The following is a 17768-nucleotide window of genomic DNA, read 5'->3' on the forward strand; positions in this document are numbered from 1 at the left end:
CTTGGAAATATCGCGGTTGAAGAGGGCCATCGATCGTATATCAAAAGGCGGCAGGAGACAGCGTGGAACGCCGGCAAAAGGGGCTTGCGCGCGCCTAGGTGTTCGAAGCCAGCCGGACCAGTCGACTTGCATACCACCAGGCCAGCTTCGCCAGCCAGCCTCNGCATTCCAACCTACCAGTCGACCTCATTCCGCCATTATACTATTTCATTCTCCTCTCTGCTTCCTCTCCCCTCCCCCTCCTCCTCTAGCTCTATCCTCGTCCCTTTGCCCCCGCGCCCCACGCCCCGTCTTTCCGCCCGTCCGTGTGTGTGTTTAATGTTCGCGGCGAGAGAGAGAGAGGGAGAGGAGAGAAGAGAAGAGAAGGAGAGGAAAGAAAGGAGATTTCGAAGGACGCCGAAGGAGTTGATGATCATGATGATGATGATCACAATGGTGAATCACGTTAGGGGGAAGATTTTAATCGTGGGTGATTAATGATTGTTCTTTAACGGGTGGAGGAATTGGGCAAAGTCGAAGTCTTATTGAAAATTGTAGTTTATACTTCTCGTTTCGGATTGTTGATAGAGCACAAGGATTAAAAAGGATTAAACGAAGGAAATATGGATGGAATGGTACGTAAGAGGGAGAAACGAGAGGCTGTTTGTGTTTTTCTATTGGGATAATTCGAAGTGAGTGATCGAATCGTGGAAGGAATTTTAATGTTTTAATGAGGGGGGGAGGGAAAGGGAGGAGATCGAGGGGAGATGGAATTTCGTTAACGATAGAATAAATATCGCGAGCAATTATATACGAAAGAAGGAAAAAAAGAAAATATGAAATATCGTAGAGACGATAGAGGTAAATAATCTATGGAATATTATAACTCGAAAGTTTTATGCCCGGTTTAAATCCTCCAACTGGTATCTGGTTTTCTTTCTGGTATTCACGCGCCTGCATTTTACTCGTATCTTATTTCCTATTGCCCCTCTATCGAGTTAATTTAATTCCTTCCTTCGTTTTTTTTTTTTTTTTTTTCTCAAGCATACCTTTGAAGAACGTGAATATCATATTCGATGAAACTCTTTGTAAACGAGCGTTAAAAAGAAGTTTTTCACGGGAGATCTGTGCAACAATTTTACAAATGATCGCGAAACAATCATTGTGTTGTAATTTTAAAAAAAGGAGTGAAATAACGTAGAAACGTAGACGCTCAAGTAGTGTATTTCTAATTCTCGAAAAGAGAAAGCTCTTCCGCATACAAATTCATCAAAATTAACGAGATCTTGGTCAAACATCGGTCCTCTTCAAATATTGGCCTGTAATACATCGTTCTACAATTACGTTCCATTCTTTGTATTTGAGAAATATAATCCCCGATATTTTCCATATAAGAACAATATACACAAACAAGAAGTTCGTATTAAATTCAATTTTTAGAGCAAATAAAAAAAAAAAAGATAAAAAACTCCTCTCTTCTTTAAATATCGATCTATGACACACATTTCTACAATTACATTTCCACTCTCCCTGTTTGAAATTTTGTTCCACAAACTCAAAAAAAAAAAAAAAAAAGAAAAGGAAAATATATCTAAATTTTCATGATACACGAACGAAAATTCCTGGCAAATCGCCTTAATTAAATCTCAACTTTTTAGGGATATTTCTCCTGATTTTTAGAAATATTTCTACCGATTTTTAGGGATATTTCGAATTCAAGCTCGAACGAAAAAAATCCAGAAAAGATTCGCGCGGACCAATAATCGAAAAAAAGGAGAAAGGATCGAGCATCCTCCCATTTTCGACCCAATAGCTCAGATGGCACAGCCACCACCCCCTCGTTCACTTCCGGCCTTCGTGGTCGCGCAAAAACTTCTCGAGTTGTTTTTTATCTCGAAACTTGCCCCTTTGCCTTCCTTCCACCCTTTCTTTGTGGCGTGGCTCGTCGATCGAGATTCCCTTTCTCCCTCCCTCCCCCTCTCGCGCGAGATTACCGTGGAGGAGAGAAGTTGGTGGGAAGGGATTGGATAAGTTTCTTGCGAACAAGGAGCGCTTGTGATTACCGTGACTCCGGTAATTGCCCAACTTCACGGCTACTGTTTTTCCGTGTACATGTTTGAGGATCGTGATTTTTTTCTCTTTCTCTCTCTCTCTCTCTCTCTCTCTTTCTTTCGTGACTCCGTGGATTAATCGGCCCATCGAGGCTCGTCGAGTAAATAGAATTCTGTTTTCTTTCCGCGTGTTTTAATGCAACAACCCTTCTATAACGGATATTGGAACTTTCTTCTGGATTTTGTTTATTCGCGGTTTATTATCGGTGTAGAGGCAGTGGATAGCCTCTTCGATTTTGCTGATTGTTCATTCAGGGGATAATAATAGGAGTATGATTTTATTTTTTTATAAAAAAATAACGTGTCGTTCCATTGTTACAACGATTTGACAAAAATACGAAAAGAAGGATAATAATTTTTAGATCGAGTTTTTAATTAATTTCGACTTTGTTACACGGAAAATTTGCAAAGTAAAATCGAGCGAAGTTAAATCGATTAAATCTACTTTCCTTCCATCCCCTATTTTTGAAACATCTATTGATAATCCAAAACGATTAGAAGAACGATTAATCGAAGCGAAACGTTCGAAAGGAGCAAGAAACACTTTTATCAGTTGACAAAAGTGGATGCTCCTTGCACCATTGTTCGGTGGCGGCTTAACTTTCTGAACAACTTTTCACCCCGTGCTCCGTAAATTACCCCGCCGGGTTTATTAAGGCCAGCTACTTTCGTCACGGCTTCACGTCATCGGGCTCGATTCTTCTCTCTTCCTCCTTTCCACGCCCTCCTCCTCCTCCTCCTCCTCCCTTCATTTCGACGGATTAACTCGTTCGAGGCCGACGAGGGAATCCATTAAGCCGACGATTCGCCTGTTTTCCTTCTTGCTTGCCAAATTGATTTCGATCGATTTTATAAATATCGACGATTTTTTTTATTTTTAAAGTGTTTTCACATTTTGATTATATTTGAAACGATGGATCGAATGGTCTAATTTTTCTTTTTTTTCTATATTGAATATAAATTTTTGATTTGAGATCGCGAAGTTTGATGAATAATTTTTTTATAAAATTTTTTTATAAAATTATTTAACTTTTACAATAATTCCAATCTCGATCCTCCATTCTCATTATTATCCTCTATTTATCGATTAATAATTTTCTAAGTAATCGATCCTACAACAATTTCATTTTCTAATATAAACTACCAATCCAGTTTTTTAACTTCGATTTCCTAACATGCTCGCGTTATTATCAATTTGTATATATATATATATAAGTGCAACGAAAATTTTTTTCCAAAGAAGAAGCAGGAAAAACGAGAAGGAAGATCGAGAAAGAAAGGAATCAGCGTTTTCGAACAAATAAAATTAATTCTAGCTGGAGATTAATTCAAATTTGCCGATACTGTTGAATATAATCGAGGAATCGTTCGATTGATTTCGGTTAATTTTGAGATTATTGGTGAATTCCTTAACGAAAACAACGAAAACAGATACGTGATCACGGAGCTGCTTCAGAGCGATTTGCACAAGATTATCGTCAGCCCTCAGCATCTAAGTCCAGACCACATTAAGGTCTTCCTGTATCAGATCCTCAGAGGTGAGTGAAAACGTTTCTTTATCTTTGTTGCATGCGTATCACGTTTAAATAATTTTTTTCTTTTTCGTGGAAATTAAATAAATTAAATAATGTATTACTGTATTCATGATTGGTGGTATACACTACAAAATTTTATCCGTATGCCATAATTTTTGGCCTCGAATTAATTAGAAATTAATTCAGATTTCGAATCGATAATCTAAAAAAACGAATAATTCGACAAACGCGCACGAATGCGAAATTTTACCACGACTATTTTCAGAGACGCAATTCTGGATACAACACGTATGACTCAAACCTTGTTTACTCGTGAATCATCGCCTCTCTCTATTAATTCGAAAACCCAATTATCAACAAAATATTTACGTTTCGTTTCGCCGTTTTTCACGAGCGTCCTCGAAGGTTCTAACTCCGAAGAAGCAAACGTATATAAAGAAAGAGAAAGAGAAAGAGAGAGAGGAGAGTATTCGGAGGCCATTTTGTCGGAGCGAGCCTTCTCGGTTCGTTAACCACGAGTCAATTTCCTGCAAGTCTCCGAAACTCAATGATTTGCATGCTTTCCTATTTATATCACGGAAATCGCGTTTCTTTGCGAAAATATACGTGAATTGAAAAAAAAAGGGAGAGAGAGAGAGAAATAAAAACATCCGATTTCGAATTAATGAATTCTTTTCGAAAATTTTTGCATCATGATTCTATATTTCCTTTAAATAAAAGGAAGCGATGAACGAAATATCAAATATTCCGTCGAAAAAGTTGAAATTTTTCTTACACGAACGAAATCCAGAGCGAAAAAAATCGAATTCCTTCAACTCGAGATAAAAACACTATATTAATTAAAAAATGACAAGCAAAAAAGTTGACCGAGGGCTAATAAGATCGGTTTAAATCGATCATTGAATCGTTTGCGTGAATCGAAAGTGAAATAGCGCGATATCAAACATCAAATATTCCGTCGAAAAAATTCAAATTTTTCTTATACGAACGAAATCCAAAACGAAAAAAATCGAATTCCTTCAACTCGAGGTAAAAATACTATATTACTTAAAAAATGATAGACAAAAAAGTTGACCGAGAATTAATAAGATCGATTTAAATCGATCATTGAATCGTTCGCGTGAATCGAAAATAAAATAGCGCGATATCAAACATCAAATATTCCGTCGAAAAAATTCAAATATTTCTTATACGAACGAAATTCAAAACGAAAAAAATCGAATTCCTTCAACTCGAGGTAAAAATACTATATTACTTAAAAAATGATAGACAAAAAAGTTGACCGAGAATTAATAAGATCGATTTAAATCGATCATTGAATCGTTCGCGTGAATCGAAAGTAAAATAGCGCGATATCAAACATCAAATATTCCATCGAAAAAATTCAAATTTTTCTTACACGTATGAAATCCAGAGCGAAAAAAATTGAATTTCTTTAACTCGAGATAAAAACACTATATTAACTAAAAAATGACAGGCATAATAATAAGATCGGTTTAAATCGATCATTGAATCGTTCGCGTGAATCGAAAGTAAAATAGCGCGATATCAAACATCAAATATTCCGTCGAAAAAATTCAAATTTTTCTTACACGTATGAAACCCAGAGCGAAAAAAATTGAATTTCTTTAACTCGAGATAAAAACACTATATTAACTAAAAAATGACAGGCATAATAATAAGATCGGTTTAAATCGATCATTGAATCGTTCGCGTGAATCGAAAGTAAAATAGCGCGATATCAAACATCAAATATTCCGTCGAAAAAATTCAAATTTTTCTTACACGAACGAAATCCAGAGCGAAAAAAATCGAATTCCTTCAACTCGAGGTAAAAACAATATATTAATTAAAAAATGACAGGCAAAAAAGTTGACCGAGGGCTAATAAGATCGGTTTAAATCGATCAAACGCATTGAATCGAAAGTAAAATATTAAACGCAGTATTAATTCGCGAAATTTTTCCTCCATCGTCTCTCTCTCTCTCTTTCTTTTTCGCGATTTTTTCCTATCGCAATCTCGTTCGAAAAGCGCGATTCGATCGATGCAACAAAAACGCAACCGGAAGAGGAAGGGAAGGGAATAGAGGAGAGGAAGGAAAGAGGAGGAGGAGGAGGAAGAGATCAGAGGCGTTACTCGCTTCTGTTCTCACGCGAATCAGAGGAAGAAGAATTTCAGGAGAACATTTCGATGTTCTTTCTCTTTTCTTTAATTCGTATCAATCGAATTATTCGAGCTAAGACGATGAAATAATCGTAAAAATCGTTTAATGACGCAGCGAACGAGAAAAAATTCGATTTCGTTATTAATATCGTTATCGATATCGCACACTGCACTAATTGTTCCTTTTTTTAAACAATGATCGTTTAATTTATTTATAATTATTTAAATTAATTACTCACCGAGCGATATAACGTAATATTCGTTCGACGAGGAGAGGAGAAACACGACCGTACCGCTCGGTGTCCGGAAACCGACTCCGTTTAAATCGATATTTCGAATGTCAACAAACGAGCGATTGTGTCGTTTCCCGTGCCGCGGTCGTACACACGGCCGTACAACGATATTTATATATTAGAATTATTATAGAATATTTGTAAAATTCTCTGATTCGTTGTCGGATAATTATTTATTGATAATTTTTTTTTTTTTTAATGTATCTTGTATCGGATTTACATTTTAAATTTTAAAATTTAATCAAATAAATTTTAAATTGCAAAATTAATTATTAATCTTTGTTACATATGTACAAATATTATTGTTGTTGTTAACATTGTTATAAATAAATATCAAACCGCTCTAAAAAAATAATTTTTTACCGCGTTTGATATCGAATCAAAAATTTGCCGCGGTTCGCAACAGTATTTAAATAAAAAAGTATCGTAAAATATTTCTAAAACTCTTTGATTCTCTGTTTTTGATTTTTCAATGATTATCATTTAACGATATTTTTTTTTTTTTTAAAAAAAGAAATGTATCTTGTATTGAATTTAAATTAATCATTAATCTTTATTGTCTTTCTCGAACGTTGCCACTCCATCAAACAATTATAACAAATACTTTTCGATTGTAAACGCGAATCCGCTCAACAAAAATCCATAATTCAACAATTGAAAATTGAATATAAATAATATATATCTATCTAAACTTTATTACATTGCTGCAACACGTAAATGATTTTTATCGAAAAACCTGCCACCACTTTTCTATTTAACTTCTCGTTAAATAAATCTGACGTTAAAAGAATCACCGGGGGAGAAAATAAAATGGTGGATAAAGGGGTGGTGGGGAACGAAAAATCATAATTTAGACGAGGATGGAAGAGAGAGAGAGAGAGGGAGAAAAGAAAAGATTAAAGAGAGAATGCGGACGGAAAGTGAGATGGATCGTTTCGCGAGAAACGCGGCTTGGAAAGCTTGGAACACGAGTGGTGGTGGTGGTGGTGCGGTTAGACTTTCAAATGAGGAGGGATTTAGCGTTTTAACAAAGAAGCAGAAACAAATGAGGAGGGAATATATCGCGGGGAATGACGGGGAGAAGGGCGGTTGACGACTTCTTCTTCTCCCGGCCTCTTGATAACAATTATCGTTCCGTGCTTCCACGGGGGAAAAAACCCCTAGTGATGGTGGTGGAGGTGGTGGTGGGAACGAAGGAAAGATCGAGATCAAACGGGTAATTTTCGCGTGAATACTCGCGATAGTCCCTGGAACTCGTGCAACACTCGAGGTCGCGACGAGAAAGTCGTCGGATTTTTATGGGGGGAGAGGGGAAAAAAAGTGGTCACCGTTCCTTCAACAGTATTTTTAACGTGGATACGCGCCTTTTGCTATCAGTAATCCTTTAATTCGAATTGAAATTTTCGCGTAAAAATTATTATTATTATAATCATTGGAACGTTAAATTATACAATTTATAGGAAAAAAAAAATTATTTCCAATATTTTATAATGATTATAACGCAAAGATGCATCGAGAAATTTAAAAATTTAGAAATTTAGAAATTCCAACATCGCACAATAATTATCATTAATACATACACATACGTAAGTACGATTAATGATAATAATTCTTTTCGCGAAAATTTCAATTCGAATAACAAAAGGCGCGTTAAAAATATTGTTGTAGAAAATTTTTGTACAAAAAAGAAAAGGTGATGAATTTAAAGGAGAGATCAGATAAATTTTATTAAAAATTAAGAGAAGGAATTCTTTGAAATCCGAGAAAGGATCCCCGATTCTGAAAACTTTGGGGAGAGATCAGAGCAATATCGAATAATCCGAGGATTAATTAATCTCTACTTTACGCGATCGTATCGCGTCTGAAAAGTTCCTCCATTTGGAAAACTCCTTGGTGGAATGATATCGATTTCTTCCCCCCTTTCCTCCGAAACCTGGATAGGTATCTCCATTGTCGGGATGAGCGTGGATTTCTTCAGAAACTCCTCTCGAGCGAGGAAACAAAAAGAAGAAGAAGAAGAAGAAGAAAAAAGTGGATTTCTTTCTTTCGTGTTGTTCAAAGAAAAGAAAACGAGTGTACGTAAATCCGAATGATTCGGTGGAAGAGAGAAAGAGAGAAGAAGACCAATAGTGGATAAAACTTCTTCTTCTTCTTCTTTTTCTTGTAAAAATCTACGTATCTTGCCTGGAGGGTTGAGAAAGAGTAAACAGGATCGTTTCTATTCATCCCTCGAGATCATCTCTCGCGACTTCAACTCTTCGTCGAATTACATTTCTGCCCATCTCTCACGTTCTCTGACCTTGTATGTCTGACGAGTCACGGTCTCGTTCTCCTTTCCACTCGATTTCACCCGTGCTCACCCTAAATAAGACGCTAATTTCTCGCCGGTTCCTCTCTCAACTCTGTAAGAATACCCGTCGAGCCACTCCGTCTCTTCTTTTCGACCGTCTTCTGCTTCGCTCAGAAGAAGTTGTTGTCACCCGACTCTTTAACTGGAGCCTCGAATTTCAGCCCTGGGTGTCTTGAAAAACGATTCTTTCGAAAAAAAAGAATACTCGTCGAAGTAATTTTTCACGTACGAATTTTATATTTTTGGTTATATTAGATAATTATTCTCTTCCTACGTATTGGATAAATAATACGAGTAAATAATTTAAAATATTAAAATTATTTTATATAATTAACGGATGTAGTATGAAAGAAATTATTTCGAAGATTTTTAGAACGGAGAGCATCTCGTTGTTGAATCTACTCTCGAAATAAATGTTTTCGATTCACTTGGTGGATTATTCATCGAGGCTTGGCAGTAAGGCTCTTTGCGCGACATACTTTCCTATCACGATGGAAAATCGTCGGAACGATCTGCAAGTCAAGCGCGAAGTTCATTTCTGTTTGCGCGATTGCCGATCGATTGCGCGACTCCAGTCATTTGTCGTTTATGAAACGAAAAGGCTAAGCTGTTCTGTTAATTAATTTTCTTTCCTCGATATTTTTATAAAGCGAATTTTATTTCCTTTCCCTTCTCGAAATAAATTCCAAGAAAGATCATTGGATGAGTCGTAATTTTTCGATAATCACGTGTAAGGGAAATAATTATGCGAAATAAAATCCATATGTTTGAAACATATATATATATATATATATAGTCTGATCTTTCCAGTAAAATATATATATATAGGAAATCTATGAATAGAATAGCGTTTCTGTGTGTGATTAAAGAGAGGAGGGGACTCGAGGGTGAATACGAGAGACGCAGTAGTAGTTCTCGATAGTTTTCGACGAACTGTTAAGAGAACGTTTCCCAGAAAGACATATTACATATGTATGCGGGTTACGTATATTGCCGTAACAGTTCTATGAACTGTATTAATATTATTAACTACGTAATTTTAGAAGCATTTCGAACGTTTCATACCCCTCCCCTTCCCAAAAAGACTTTTTTAATATCTACGCTTTTCTTTTGCATTATTAATCATTTCCCACGAATCATTTACAATTTATAATTAACGCAAACTAACGAAATGGATTAATAAAAAAAAAATCTCTCTCCATCCTAACGTCTAAAATATCAGAGGTATTAATATTTACTAACTCTCATTATATTTTTCTTTTGCATTATTAATCATTTACAATTTACAATTAGCACAAACTTGGAACGAAATGGATTAGTAAAAAAAAAATCTCTCTTCACCCTAATGTCCCTAAAATATCAGAGATATTAATATTTATTTTTTTTTTGCATTATTAATCATTTACAATTTACAACGAAATGGATTAAAAAAATTTCTCTCCACCCTAACGTCCCTAAAATTTTTTTTGCATTATTAATCATTTACAATTTACAACGAAATGGATTAAAAAAAAAATCTCTCTCCACCCTAACATCGTTAAAATATCAAAGGTATTAATACAATTATATCCAACGTATTTACTAACCCCTCCACTACACTTTTCTTTTGCATTATTAATTATTTATAATTTACAATTAACACAAATGGATTAGTAAAAAAAAATCTCTACCCTAACCCTACCCTCTTTAAAATTTCTTTTGCATTATTAATCATTTACAATTTACAACAAAATGAATTAAAAAAAATCCCCACCCTAACGTCTAAAATTTCTTTTGCATTATTAATCATTTACAACTTACAACGAAATGGATTAGTAAAAAAAAAAACATCTCTCCACTCTAACATCCTTAAAATATCAGAGGTATTAATACAATTATATCCAACGTATTTATTAACCCCCCAATACACTTTTCTTTTGCATTATTAATCATTTACAATTTACAATTAACACAAACTTGCTGGAACGGAAAATGGATTAAAGTAAAAAAAAAAAAGAAAAAAGAAATCTCTCTCCACCCTAAACGTCTCTAAAACACCGCACAATACCTCCTCCACAACGTGGTAATTTCTCAAATCGATCGACAGAGCAGAGAGAAGCGAGAGGATGCGCATCCTCCCTCCCCCCTCTTCAAGCAGAATCGTCGCCCGTAATTATTTTGAAAAAGTCTGCCCCATCCCCCCTTCCTCCAACTTTGTCGTCGTCGTCGTCGTCGTCGTCGTTGTCGCCCCGCGGTCGCTCAAGAATCCCGAGTTAATTAAACCTGTGGCCGTCTCTTTTCTCAAAGCGGAAGCTCGAAAAAGCATTAAAAAAGGAAGAAGAGAAAAAGGGAAAATCTTATTTTAAAGCGGTCGTGATTCTTTTCTCCGCCCCCTTATCGGGTCGCGCCACTCTTTCTCTTCCTCTTATTCATCCATTCCGCTCGTTCTCGCGCGGAGATATGCAAATAACGGTGAACACGCGTCGGGAGCGCGGAATTTTCGACGAAGGAACGTCGTGTAATAATAATTATCGAGGCTGGAGACGTGTAAGGGTGGCGCGTGACGAATATTTACGACGTTTAATGGCGAGGGAGGAATTTGATGTTATGGATATTGTTTTCTTTTTTTTTTTAACGAGAAAAACATTATCGATTGAGAAACAATACATTTTGCTTCCTAATTTTTGTCAATTGAGAAATATAGAATTTTTATAAGAATTGGAGATTATCGATTAAAGAGGAATTTGATGACGATTTTTGATTATCGTTTTGAGTGTTGGAATTATGATTCGTGGAAAAATGTTATTTGGATCGTGGCAAGAATCGAGCATCCCTCGAAATTTTTCGCGTTTCGATTATACAAAAGTTGACTCACGAGTCACGATTTTTGAGAACGGAGTTCCTGAACAAAGAGAAATCTGGGACGCGCAGATTCAATGTGCCGTTTAACAAACGCATAACAAAGAGGAACCGAGAATTTGTCCGACGAGTATGGAGTAAAATTAGATTGCTCCGATTAATCTCTTGCTAGAGAAATGGGGATTAATTTAACCCTTTTACACGACTCTCAATCACTTTCAATTTAATTTTCTTAATTCAGAAAAATATTCGTTCCTAATTATTTGAATTTCGTCTCGTTTCGAATGAATCGTGTTAAAGATTTTCTTACAAATATTATTTTTTACCAATTTTTCTAATGAGATGCATCGTATATTTTCAAGTAAATCGAAAAAATTCATCTGATTGTTCTATACGAAGTATAATTTTAAAATTGTAAAAAAAAAAAAAAAAGGAAAGAAAGAAAAAAGAAACGTTTGTAATTTTTCCACGAAAATATTACGCAAAACGAATCCTAAATTATATCTCCGTATACTTTATATCATCAACGATAAATCACTCTGATCACGCAAATTTACAAATGAAAATTAAACTTTTGCATAAAAAAAACGCGAGGAAAAATTAAAAATTTTGTCATCGAAATCGACTCGGGAAATAGAGAAAATTATGCCATTTAAATCGCTTTTTGATTTATCCCGATATCTCGATCCGTTGCCGAGATACAACGATTCAAAGTTTCCATAACGCTTAGCATAGCGCGTGCATTACGAATGCGACACAGTGACCTAGATATTTTTCCTGGAAATGCGTAATACGTTTTTTCTAGGAATTCCGTCTGTCGCTTGTCTGCAATTTGGGATAGGTCAGTGAGACTAGGTGCGAGCGAGAGGTCCGAGTAAGCGACAAGGACGGAGATAATAAACGATCAGAAATTACCCTTTCCTTTACACGACGATATCTCGGGAACCGGAAGTCGTATCGGGATAAATCAAAATGCGTTTTAAAGGACACAGTTCAGCGCTTCTAACGAGCTCTCGTTCATTGACCGGAAGTTATTATTTCCGGAGTTATAGCGATTCAAATTTTTTTCTAATTTTAATCCGGTTTTCAACAGGATTCTTCAAGTTAAAGCGAGCTAAAAATTATCTTTTCTTTACACGACGATATCTCGGTAACCGGAAGTCGTATCGAGATAACCCAAAAAGCATTTTAAAGGGCAAAATCCCGCGCTTCCAACGATCTTTCATTGGTCGACCGGAAATCGCTATCTTCGGAACAACAATCATTCAAAGTTTTCCTAATTTTAATACACTTCAATCGAGAATTTTAAAAGTATATTAGGCGACGAATATTTTTATTTCTTCACATTTTATCGATTCCACTTACTTAGTCGAACCTTTTGCGTTTACATTCTCATAAATATGCAAAAATATATATTTGCACGAAAGATCTCAATTCAAATTAATTATAATCCAAGTAAGGGAATCGAAAAACTCGTTCAAGATCACTAAGCGTATATCCCATCGATCGAATCGAATCGAATCGAACGAAACCATCCCCATCGGCCAAAAAATTTGCAAAGCGACAAAATGTTAAAACGTTGTGAAATATTCACCATCGATGCTAAACTCCATCCATCGATCGAAACGTTTCACCAAAGGGTGGAAAGACCTAGAGGGCCCAGGTTTTACGCGATCGATCCTCTTTACGAGAGCTGTCCGTGGCACTCGAGTGAAACGAAATCGTCGTCTAGCAGCAGGAGGGTCGCGAAAGAGAGGGAAGGAAGCATCATGGGATACGCGCGTTAATTTATCGCCCCGTTCTATTCCCCCGACTGATCGTGTTTCGATGAGCAAAAAAAAAAGAAGAAGAAGAAGAAGAAGAAGAAAAAGTGATCGTATATCGTCGCTGAGAAAATCGACGTGCCACGATGACAAGTTATTGCGTTTCTTATTGAAGATTATTGAAATATGTCGATGATTTTTTTTTTTTTTCTTTTTAAATTCGAAAAACTTTTCGCGTTTTTAGGATATATTCAAAACAAACATATATAAATTATCAATCTCTTTATACCCTACAAACACAAATACTTTCGTTAAATTAGGATTGATAATAATCCTTCGAAGCAAAGCAAAATATACAAAAGCGAAGATAGCGCGCCAAGAACAACGGTCTCAAAGATCTTCAAAATAAATATTCTCGCGCGAAAGCATAAAACGAATAAAACAAAGCTTGCCTTCCAATTTCCACGGGAGAAACAAGAAATCCTCTCTCGTTTTCGAGCATCGTCGAATCTATTCGTCGCAATTGCGAGCAACGTTTGCTTTCAAAAAAAAAATAAAACAGAAACCAGGGCATCGTTAACATGCGTGGCCCAGGTTCTTCCACAGTGTCGTCGAAATTAATTCGTCAAAGAGGGAACGACACGAGGGTGAAACACTCTTCGTGGTATGGAAAGTCGACGCGTTAATACATCATCTCGTGTCTATAGTTTTGTTTCTCTTTCGACCGCTAGTTTTCGAGGGTAATTTGTCATTGGTAGTTCGTGGTGCAGGAATCGGAATACAAAGGATGTATTTCTCCATCTCCCCAGAAAGAATAGAGAGGGATGATTATCCTTTCGATGAAGATGTTTCTCTCTTTTTCTTTTCAAACAACGTAGTAACTCTCTTCCTTTCCTCGAATATTAAATTTAATTATATTTGATTCTTCCTTAAAGGGAAATACTTTTTTTCTTTCGTGCATGGTATTTAATCAATGAATAAGCAGCGAATTGAAAAATTTATCGATCGACTGAACCTGTTTCGAAAAGCAAATTATAAATTATCCTACAATTTATACGAAAATACTTGTTGCTCGTATCTTAAAATCGATTCGAAAAAGAGAAAAAAGAAAGAAGAAGAGAAAAGTTGGAAATTTCGAGGTTAAAGGAAAGTTGGCAAGAGGAGTCGGATTTGGAACAGGTGTCCAGAAAAGCGTGCGTAGCATACCGGATGGATCTGGGACTGGAGAGAGCCGGAAGATTGATTCGAGGAAGAAGAGGGAGGGGAGAAAAGGACGAGATTAGTCGAAAGAGACGGTTAACAACAAGAGAGTACATCGCGAAGATAACAAAGCTGAAACACACAACGGGGAGACATCGTGAACAGGACACTTCCTCGCGGGTTAATTACGCTCTTATAAGATTTGCATTAATTTTCACTCCTAATGCGATTTCCAACGGTCTCTCTCTCTAAGCTCTCCACCGGGGGAAGAAGCTGTTTACTCGAGAAAGAATGAGCGAAAGGATGATGTTTTGGATCCTTGCTCTTCGAGGATTTTTCTTGAAAATTTCAAGTAATTTCCTTCTTTTTTTAATCGTGCGAGTCACTTTAGATTCTCGAATTATTTTAACAACTTAATTTCTTTGGGAACAAGTTTGTACGTGATATTAATTCTCTGTAACGTTTATTAAAACATTATCGTAATTTTTGATTTGATGAATTTATTCGAAGGAATAGTTAAATTGTCTGTTTCTATTTTTTTCGATAATTTACTACTTTTGTATTCCAATGTACGATGAAACATTTTTGCTACTTCAACGACGAACAATTTTACAAGATTGATATACAATATAGAAAGATATTTTCAAATTTATCGTTCTCTTCAATTTTTCAATTTTCCTGCAGGAAACTGGCTGCCCTCCTGCCCATTCCATCCGTTTATTGTTTATTCCCTCTAAATCGGCTCTATCAATTACCCCTGCGAATTTCATTTCCATTTAATCTAAATTTCATGACTCGAAATTCAAATTTATCATTTCATAATCGAAATTAACAACGAATTACCGATCATCATCGGTCAATCAGAGTTAAACAGGGATCGTCATATTTGACCAAACTCGATTAAATTTTAATCGAGTGCTTCGCCCTCCTCTCCCTTCCTCTCGTCCTATTTATTCTTCGATCACAATCTTCCTTCCAATTATCATAAATTAATCTCTCTGAGGGAGGGGGAGGGAGATGAGTTCAACTTTCTAACTTAAATCAATCGAACCATGTGATATGCGACTCTAACCACCGGCTCTAGATACAATTTCCTCGACATCGATTCACAAAAGTACAGGGTGGAAGTAGCGTAGGCGGATGCCTTCAATCACCCTCGAACTTCCGCATCGATCGAACATCTGTCGCGAGAGGAATATCTCGATATATCCCTCTCCTCCCCTTTCTTTTACTTTTTACCAACGCTCCTCTCGAGAGGGGTTGGAAAAAAAGGAAGTTGGGTCGCGTGAATTCGGCGTGCGCAACATTTAATTTCGAACAGAACTCTGTATTATTGCGGTATTCCCTCTTATCTCTCAGAATTTCTTCTTTACAAGTCGAGGCTTTGAAAAAAGCCCCACCTCTCGAGGCTTCCCTGTTTAATAATTCTAGTTGAAGGAGGACGGAAAATATAATTTATCGCAACGCTTATTAGCATTTCAGTTCTCTTTTCCTTTCTTCTTTTCTTTTTTTTTCCTTCTCGTAACAAATGAAATTGGATATTTCAATAGAGAATCCAAAAAATATTTCCCTCTTCAATTACGAAAATTTTTGCAATTATAGAATATCCTTCGTTTCCGATAATTTATCGATAAGAGAGTTAAAAATGAAATATCAATTCGTGATTCATTGAGCAAATGGAAAAAGAACTCTTCTTTTCGCAGTTTCCATACGGTATGCTCCATGTTCTCACGATCGTTTCTTCCCACCCGGTAGAAGGTGGCACGTAAAACGGACAGATAGAGGAGCAGAGTTGCTCTTCTCCTCTTGACTGGTCCGAAACCAGTCCTGCCACCGCCCATCCGTGACCCCAGACCCCGTCATCCGGTCGGTTGCTCGCCGCGGATTCTCCTCAGCTTCGTTTAACCTCCTTCGCTCTTCTTCCTCGCCCGAGACTTTCCATCTCCTCTCCTCTCTGATGTTTTAATTAACGGCCGATCCTTGTCATCCGATGTCTCTCTCTCTCTCTCTCTTTCTCTTCAAGTTTCCACAATTTGTTGTTTTCTTGTCTCCAGAAGAAAAACGAAGCCTCTTGTTTTCTTGTCGCTTTCGAAAGGATGTGGGTGGGTTCGAAGCGTTTCGTTCGCTTCGATCTCGTCTCTTTTCATTTTTATCGTTCGTGGATAGGTTTGTGGCGGGTGTTTGAGGTAAACCGCGAAGGAAATAAGCGATTCGACGTGTGCTATTGTATTTGGAAATGGGAAGGAGGAGGGAGAGCGTTTGGTCGAAGGTATTTTTGGGTTTGCAAGATTTATGTGTTTTATGGGTACGTTGTAAATTAAAGTAAAGGCTTCTTGGCTTCTATGAGTCTTCGATTTTGTTGTTGTATTCGTTCATATGAATTGATATGAATTAATTTATTATTTGTTTGTATGAAATAAGGAAATGGAAGGGGGGAGTGTTTGGTGTATTTTATATTGGGACTGATCTTCGATCCTCGATCCTGGATGCGTTAAATAGTAATATTAATATTGTTGTTGTACGTGGAGTATTTATAATTCCATTCAAGATTATACATTTTTGAATATAAAAATGAATCGATTGAAAGTGAATTGATGGGAATAGTTGCGTGTTTGATGTGTTTGATATTCGAAATTTGTTTCGAATAACATGTTAAATAAACGCGCCTCCCCAAGTTAATTTTCTTTAATACGAGAGAATCAACTTGCTCTCGTATAAACTTAAAAGGATTAAATCTTTCTCGGGGACAGAATTTTCTCTCTGTATCTCCATCTGAGTTTTCAGAGCTTTGTAATGCGTATAAAGGACTTTCTAATTAAACAAATTATACTCCATTTACCGCTCCTTTTGTTTGTCCTACAACAAGTGTATTGTCTCCAACTTTAAATTAAAACGTGCACAACTGTTGTAAAATTACAAAGATTTCAAAGGACGAAGCAACGTGGGAAATTATTCATATTTACATTTGTCACCTAAAATTTTTAAAATATACATGTACAATACTCTCTTCGAGTAATTCAATCAATAATAACTTTCGTCGAATATTAATGCTTTGTACATTAATTTAATATCATTTGATTTTTATGTGAAAACAATATCACATCGATAATCTCGATATGGAAAACGTTTGTAATTATAATTACAAACACAAAGAAAATATTTATAATAATTTTTACGTTTGAATAGACATCGATATTAATTTTATCAAAACCATTAATTCAACAATCGAAATTTCATAGTTCTAGTATTAAATTTTATACTCACTTTACCATACTTCACCACTAGCATCCAAAACACGTAATTTCCATAATTCATTCTTGACAAGCTTTTTTATACCTCATAAAATTCTGCTATGAAGAATTGTAATACGAAAAAGTGACCCATCCAAACGCATTCCTCTGTTCATCCGCACGAGAATGCCAAGCTTTTCAGCAACGTTGCATCTAATGGTTTCGTCTTCGCGTATTTTCAACCGCAAAAATTCCCTCTCTCCCTCTCTCCCTCTCTCTCTCTCTCTCTCTCTCTCTCTCTCTCTC

General features: G+C 36.2%; 1 protein-coding gene across 1 annotated transcript in view; it reads left to right on the forward strand.

Annotated features, from left to right (window-relative positions):
* LOC102673009 (serine/threonine-protein kinase NLK) overlaps window positions 1–17768 on the forward strand; it is an 82059-nt gene that overhangs the window by 22104 nt on the left and 42187 nt on the right. Inside the window, 1 exon segment of the mRNA XM_031515260.1 lies at window positions 3522–3628. Within this exon segment, the coding sequence (XP_031371120.1) occupies window positions 3522–3628 (107 nt within the window).

This window comes from Apis dorsata, unplaced genomic scaffold (genome assembly GCF_000469605.1).
Source record: "Apis dorsata unplaced genomic scaffold, Apis dorsata 1.3 scaffold_59, whole genome shotgun sequence".
In the NCBI taxonomy this organism is placed as follows: domain Eukaryota; kingdom Metazoa; phylum Arthropoda; class Insecta; order Hymenoptera; family Apidae; genus Apis; species Apis dorsata.